Source organism: Schistosoma haematobium, chromosome 4, assembly GCF_000699445.3.
Source record: "Schistosoma haematobium chromosome 4, whole genome shotgun sequence".
Lineage (NCBI taxonomy): Eukaryota > Metazoa > Platyhelminthes > Trematoda > Strigeidida > Schistosomatidae > Schistosoma > Schistosoma haematobium.
The window spans coordinates 1,295,955-1,303,657 of NC_067199.1; the positions used below are offsets into that span (position 1 = coordinate 1,295,955).

Sequence of the window (7,703 nt, forward strand, 5' to 3'; positions counted from 1 at the left end):
CTTGATCAAGCACTCACTTGCACTGATCTAGCACGCACGAACACATCTGCGCCTCAATCAAACATCATAGGCTCTCTCCATGTCTAGACCGAAATGGACTTCAAGTTCAGTTTGCCTTATTTTTCCTACTTTGCAGTTGTATTATTTACTTTTACCACCCTATTTCTTCACTTGAAGTAAACAGGTAACTCACTCGACCTATCGATACTGTTCAACTAAACCCGGTCGCTGAGGGACACTCATTACCACCCTAAATAGTCGAGAGAACCGCACAATCGACTGCCTACTACCAGTGGTCATGCATCTATGGAGCATGTTACCCATCAACTGGTTAGGACAACAAAAAATAACATCACCACCAATGTAACGACCGAACAGCCAATATTCGGTTGGAACTACGGACTGACGGACCCAAAATTTATTCGATTAGACTAGACCAAGTTCCTCTGTATAGCCCACAACGCGTCTTTGAGATACTCGTATTATATTATATCAAAACACAAACTCTGTGCTCAATATAAACGGTTCTAATTAAGAAAACAGAACGAATTACATCAAAAATACAAAATACCTCAAACGGTACAGCCTGTGCTATACAGTCAGAAGTTTCTCTAACGCGAAGTAGCGCGCTAAACAATGAAAGAGACAGTTAATACTAAAGGGTTTGATACCTGAGAATCAATACAAATATTCCCAATCAGATGGGATCAAATGTCTATCCGCAGGGATTGCAGCAATCCTCCCAAGCAGACAGTCAGAAGGTTAACAGTCACAAACTGAACCACGCCGTGACCTTGAGCTTAGTCAAACACAACCTTACTGTCAATGGTCCGGCAACATGCAATAGAAAATTAGGTAACAAAAATAAGTCTTTAATCAAAATCACGTAATAAAGGCTCAAACGGGGAAGACTGAAGAACAAAAGACACGGTTAAACGAGATCGAAACAAAGGTTGGAATACACAAAAGGGAGAAGGAACAAATAAATGAAAATACTGTTCAACAAAGAAGCTGCAGAGGGATTTTCACTGTTCTCTTTCCGTTACACCGGCCCCCAAAATCCCTCCAGCTTCGCAAAGACACCTTAGATTACATTTCCGTCATGGCTCTCCTTACTAACTGCTCTATATCAATGGGAGGTACAGGACTTACAACAGTACGCCTGTACATCCATAAATCTAAGCTACAATCTACAATTACTCGGCTCCCTCTAGAAGGCAGAGCTTCCGCACATCTCTTCTTATTATACCTTCTTTCATTCGCACCATCACTGTTCTTACCAACCCATCTCTGTCTGTCTCGCACTTATCAACCCGTCCCATTGGCCATGAGCCCCGAGTAGTTGCATCGTTAGCCACTAGAACTACATCACCTTCTTTCAAGTTTCTGTGTTTGCAAAACCATTTCTGCCTCACTTGCAGTAAAGGAATGTACTCTTTTATCCATCGACGCCAGAAGGTATTGGCTAAACAATTAACCTGTCTCCATCGCTTTGAATACCTATCCGCAACACTACACTCCATTCCTAAACCATCACAGTCTCTAAGTAATAACAAAGTGTTTGGCGTGAGCGCCAAATCATCCTTTTCATCTGACGTCACAGGAACGATTGGGCGGTTGTTTAAAATTCGTTCTACCTCCACAAAATAAGTTGCCAAACTATCATCGTGTAATATTTGCCCGTCGGAAATAGATAGTAAGATTCTTCAAACAGACCGTATTAATCTCTCCCAAACTCCGCCTCGATGGCTAGCTAGTGGGGGGTTGAAATGCCAGCGTATACCCTTTGATACTGTTAAGTCGTTTATTCTATGCTTGTCCCACACACTCATATTAGCCCGTAATTCGGAAGTAGCCCCGACAAAGTTAGTTCCATTGTCGCTATAGATTTCCTTAGGAGTTCCTCGTCTTCCGATGAAACGTATTAAAGCCATTATAAAAGCATCAGTACTCAAATTGAAAGCTACTTCCAAATGTACGGCCGGTGTTTGGAGACACGTAAATAGGCATCCATATCTTTTTTCCTCACTTCTTCCCCGACGAACTATCAACGGCCCAAAATAGTCTATCCCGACGGAGGAGAAGCAAAACCAGCCTTGCTGCACTCGACACTTGAGGAGAGGTGCCATCATCTGTTGGTCTAATTTGGCTTTCGCGCGTATACACCTCACACATCTACCTATCACTCGTTCAACTGCACTGGTTCCTTTAACAATCCAATAATTTCGTCGTATGGTAGCTAACACTTGTGATGTACCGGTGTGACCTTCTAGGTGGTGATGGTGTCTAATAATAAGTTCTGTTACGAAGTGATGACTGGGCAAAATTACCGGATGTCTGATTGAGAGTGGATAATCCGAGTAATTTAATCGTCCGCCGACACAAAGCAATCCATCGATTAGCGTAGGTGAAAGATTTTTTAGCTCTTTTATATCAGTTGCGCTTACGCCATTGCATCGAGACACTTTCACTGCTTCCCCATACACTTCCTTTTGCACTAAGGCTAATACCTTGTGTTCAGCTGCATCCAATCCATAAACTGACAGATAGCCCACACTTAGGGACCTGTCATCGTGATGGAAGTACATGATGGTTATATAGGTCACGTATCTTCTGAGCCATGCTACCGCTTTAATCAGCTTTATCAAATTTGAGTGATATAGCAGAATTGGACTTGAGCTATGTTTTAGCGCAAATGCGTTGGTCGTGTGGCATCTTATAAATTCAACGTTTTCCGAGGGGTTTTTGCACATAAGCGTCAGTGTTCCTACCGACTCCCTCTTCCTTAAGAAGGAAGGACCCTCAATCCAGTTCTTTAAAGCTAGCTCCTTCCGTATGCCTCGTGATGTCCAGTCAGCAGGATTTTCATTGGATTCTACATGCCCTCACTGGTCCACAGATGTTAAATGCTGAATAGCGGCCAGACGATTAGCCACGAAGGTGGAATACCTACTATCTGTATTTTTTATATGGTACAGTACTATCATAGAATCCGTCCAGAAGTGAGTCTTGTCAAACACATGAGGAAGGTTCTTATTTAAAACGTCCCCTATTCTAGCACTCAATACTGCCGCTGCTAGTTCCAGTCTAGGCACAGTTACCTGTTTTATAGGTGCTACTCTAGATTTACTATAGAGTAAAACGATGTCCGGTGGTTTGCGCCTGAGTATGTTCCACGAATAGACAGAGGAACTGCAACCTGTCTTAGTCAGGATCTTCATCATAAAGTCGGCAAGAACTCTACCAGCAAGGTCCAGTCCAAAAACAGTATAAGGCAACGCATAATCTTCATAAATCGGAACTGTGTGGGTCACACCGTCACCTAAGTTCAACACTATACCAGTTGTACGACCAGATGTACATAGTGACAACACCGTTTGAGTAGCAGCACACGTACCTGGTGTATTAAAAGTCTCAAACATGATCCTTGTCATCTCACGGTTTGCCTTCGGGTTCAATGAAACTTCTCTCAACAACACCGGATGTTTCTCTCTTGCCACTCGCAACCCTTTGTAGAATGTGTGGTACCATATCTTCTCCATATCACCCCACTTAGTCGCAATACCATGTTTAATTCGGTACTTTAGTGTCAGGATAACACGTTTCGATCGAGCATCGTCTCCCACATGACTGTCCTTTCCATCCATTCCCACAGTCACTACTTGATGTCTAGTTCTTCCAACAATAGAGGGTAATACGGCTCTGGCAGCACCATTTTTGGTGAAGCCAGCTTTACACATACCAGACTCATTGCCAATAACAGAGGCAGCAATGTCTTCCTCAGCCACTCCTCTAGGTAAAGGAACAATATTGTAACTTTCATCGAAGTAGACATCGCGCTCTACTGTTGGAAGTTCAAGACCTACACTTGGAGATTCCAAGGTCACTTCCTTCTTCTTCATTCCTGGATAATCTAGCAGTTTGGACTTTTCTAGAGACTTTATCCTAAGGTCATGAGAAGGACTTACGAACCTGTGAACGTGCTCCTTTTCTCTGTCATCACACTTAGAAACAGAAGATAACTTACTACACGTGCTTTCGTTCAGCCTTAACGACCCAAACTCTCTCTGAAAGCACAGTAGTTGCTTCCTCTGTCTATCTTTCAAGTCTCTCATTTCTAATAATTGTTTTTCTTTTAACTCTGCTAAGGTAATCCTAGAGCTAACTTTGCTATGTCTACTTACTAAACTAACATTAGAGCCATGACATGAAAATGCATCTAATTTGACTTGCCGTACCTCTGTAGGTGCATCCGATTGCATTTCTCCGTGGCCCAGTGCCAAGTTTTCGTTGGCCTTATTGCACTTTCCAGGCATTCCAGAATTTGTCACTTGAGATTACTGTTCGTTTGAGAACTGTAACGACCGAACAGCCAATATTCGGTTGGAACTACGGACTGACGGACCCAAAATTTATTCGATTAGACCAGACCAAGTTCCTCTGTATAGCCCACAACGCGTCTTTGAGATACTCGTATTATATTATATCAAAACACAAACTCTGTGCTCAATATAAACGGTTCTAATTAAGAAAACAGAACGAATTACATCAAAAATACAAAATACCTCAAACGGTACAGCCTGTGCTATACAGTCAGAAGTTTCTCTAACGCGAAGTAGCGCGCTAAACAATGAAAGAGACAGTTAATACTAAAGGGTTTGATACCTGAGAATCAATACAAATATTCCCAATCAGATGGGATCAAATGTCTATCCGCAGGGATTGCAGCAATCCTCCCAAGCAGACAGTCAGAAGGTTAACAGTCACAAACTGAACCACGCCGTGACCTTGAGCTTAGTCAAACACAACCTTACTGTCAATGGTCCGGCAACATGCAATAGAAAATTAGGTAACAAAAATAAGTCTTTAATCAAAATCACGTAATAAAGGCTCAAACGGGGAAGACTGAAGAACAAAAGACACGGTTAAACGAGATCGAAACAAAGGTTGGAATACACAAAAGGGAGAAGGAACAAATAAATGAAAATACTGTTCAACAAAGAAGCTGCAGAGGGATTTTCACTGTTCTCTTTCCGTTACAACCAATTTAGTGTGAGTTTCTTCCTGTTTATTCTTTATTAGCTTTTTCCTCTTCTGTACAATATTTTGACTAGCAACTAATATTATTTCTCCACTCGTTAACTTATCTACAACTCATGTACTTCTATACTTTTCCGCCTACTTTAATAGGCAGCTATCCTACATTATACCCTTCCTAATGCTTATACTCTGATTGGCATACTATACTTCATACTATAGTCAATTAAAGCACTGCATCGATGCTTTACCCACAGTCTATAACTTGTAACTGCCTGATGAGCTTGTAAAGTGGTACTTGTAAAAATATTGTTTTTCAACAAGATGTGAAACACAGAGGATTGTGTGAGGTGTAACATATATCCAAAAATAAGCTTAAATGAGCCAAACATCATAAAAGGAGGGAGGGTGGAGTTACTGATTAGCAAGCATTGATATTGAGGGCGATGACTTCAGTCCACCCATGTTTGTGGGGCAGAACATTTTGTATGTATCAGGCTTTTTATGATTGGGAACGAGTCAATCAATCTGTGATATAGATTATCTTCCTACGCTCACCACTCAGACTCATGTTTCCAATTTTATGCTGGATTAACTATTCTACTATAGCAACCTATAACATGCTAACTCGGACTTTTACACTAGGATTGTGTGGCTGGCATTGGATGGACAAAAAAGAAAAGAAAGAGGAAATTAGACAACAAAAAATATAGTCACTAGTATTCTCAACACTTCACCCTCTATATGTACGCTACCTTCTGATAAACCGCTTTCCTTGTACCAATATTGACTTCACTTCCTCCATGTGAGCTTACTCCAACTTGTTAAACATCACAGCTCATTGTTCTTCATTACTACATTTTCTTATATGGAGCCTCTGACTTCATTTCACTCTAACAAGAGATAGTGTGAATTTAATCTTAATTATTATACCTTTCTCTACACAATGTTAAGCAACGTTTAGCGTTCATATCCAAGTTCATTGCTGCTCTTCTATTTCTCTTTTTTCTTTCTTCAGAATCTTGCTCTGAGGGCACAGCTATGGAACTACTGACGTCTGGGACAAACTTGACGTACGCGTCTCCTCAAGGCCATGGTTTACAGCAACTGCTCTACGAGTCTACTTTGTAACGACTAAAAATTTAATAAGTTGGGAAGCATGCTGTGCGCCAACAAATGTTGTAATTTGTAAATCATGCCTGTAAAAATGGCATGTACCTGCTCATGCAGAAATATATTATTATCATTACTATCTATCCACAGCAAGTAACAAATTGATAATGCAGGACTGGTCCTTCCTGAAACTGCGATTTTCGGGTGAAGAGTTTATAGATAACAGTTAGTCGCAAAAACAAACTTGTATCAAGGACTCTGTTACTTTTGAGGGTATTGAAAGAGGTCGTACCGGCCAGCAGTTTGGAGGTTCATAACGTTGATATTTTTTGGAAATTGGTGTGATCCTTTCCAGCTTCCAATTTTATAGAACCGCTATTTGGCACAGTGAGTGTGAGGAAATTACACTTTCGAGCCTGTCAATATTGAAGCTGATTCTCTTAGTACAACATTACGGACCATTTTAGGGCCAAGGGAGGTGTTAAGGTTTACCTCCGAAACGCCTGCTAAGTTGTATGTGAAACCTTCGTCGACGTAGGTTCATCATGACGACTAAGCAAAGTATTAGAAATCTTCATCGACTGGATATCAAGTTCATTTACTGCTTCGTAGTTAATACACGCAGTTCTAGCATCTTGAAAGGAACAGTTTGGCATTCTTAACCGCTCTCTTTTCAAACCCGCTATGTCAATCCCTGCAATTATTCGACCTCTCAGTTGCACATGAAGTTGATCACCGAAATTACATTTGGCAGCTTGTTTCTACAATTCAAGGATGAATTCCCTAACCTATCGATCATTTCGACGGACCATCTTATGAAATATTGCCCTTTCACGGCATTCAAAACTAGTACACTTTACATGACTTAATAGTAGATCTTTAAGAGTTGCATAAGGAAGTGAGATAGATTTTTCTGGATATGCCAAAGTTTTTAATAAGCTGTACGCTTCTCTTCCGACGAATGTCAGGAAATGTGCTACAATTTTATCACCTTTAACATCTTTCTTGGTCATGCTCCAGATTTCAAACCTTCCCAAATAATTCTCAAAAGCTTCAGAAGTTGGTTGAATATCTAACTGTTCCATCGCAGGCCTCATCGCGACGCCAATGTGATAATCAGAAGTATTTGAATTATAGTACGAACTAAGAATCCCAGAAGTAACGTAATCGGATCAAGAAGTACTAGATAACCACAAACGAATGTACTGTATTTAGAATTCGAAATCAAGTATTCAACAAGTACAGAGGTATCATTAGTTCATTCAAACACCACAGGAAGCCAGAATTGAGAGGTTGTCATTTGAGAATTATTCGTTTTTTGCAGATCCAGTCTATATGACGGCGTCTGAGTGTTTCTCCACCCTGTAACTGTGTCACGTTACAAATAATCCTATTATTTTCAATTCTCTGGTGGCTTTTATATCTCCTTCATTCGAATTGAAATCTTGGAGAAATTTCGGAAATTTGGCACTCATGTCAGTCACCGAGCAAAACCGATTCAATCTGTCAATCAATCAGAAAAACCCTGAACAAATACAGAGCCAAAAATCAAG

General features: G+C 40.7%; 1 protein-coding gene across 1 annotated transcript; it reads right to left on the reverse strand.

The window, feature by feature from the left end:
• Positions 1–487: 487 nt before the first annotated feature.
• Positions 488–4,502, reverse strand: ARP1_1 (centractin- actin- protein of the dynactin complex). Its single transcript, XM_051208157.1, has 2 exons — positions 672–4,502; positions 488–629 (listed from the first exon to the last, which is right to left on the reverse strand). Exon 1 carries the CDS (start codon positions 4,314–4,316, stop codon positions 2,886–2,888), a length of 1,431 nt encoding a protein of 476 aa, XP_051065931.1. The 5' UTR covers positions 4,317–4,502; the 3' UTR covers positions 488–629; positions 672–2,885.
• Positions 4,503–7,703: the final 3,201 nt, after the last annotated feature.

Excerpts from the sequence above, each read along its gene's own strand:
- ARP1_1 (XM_051208157.1), bottom strand. The coding sequence starts at position 4,316 with ATGCCTGGAAAGTGCAATAAGGCCAACGAAAACTTGGCACTGGGCCAC.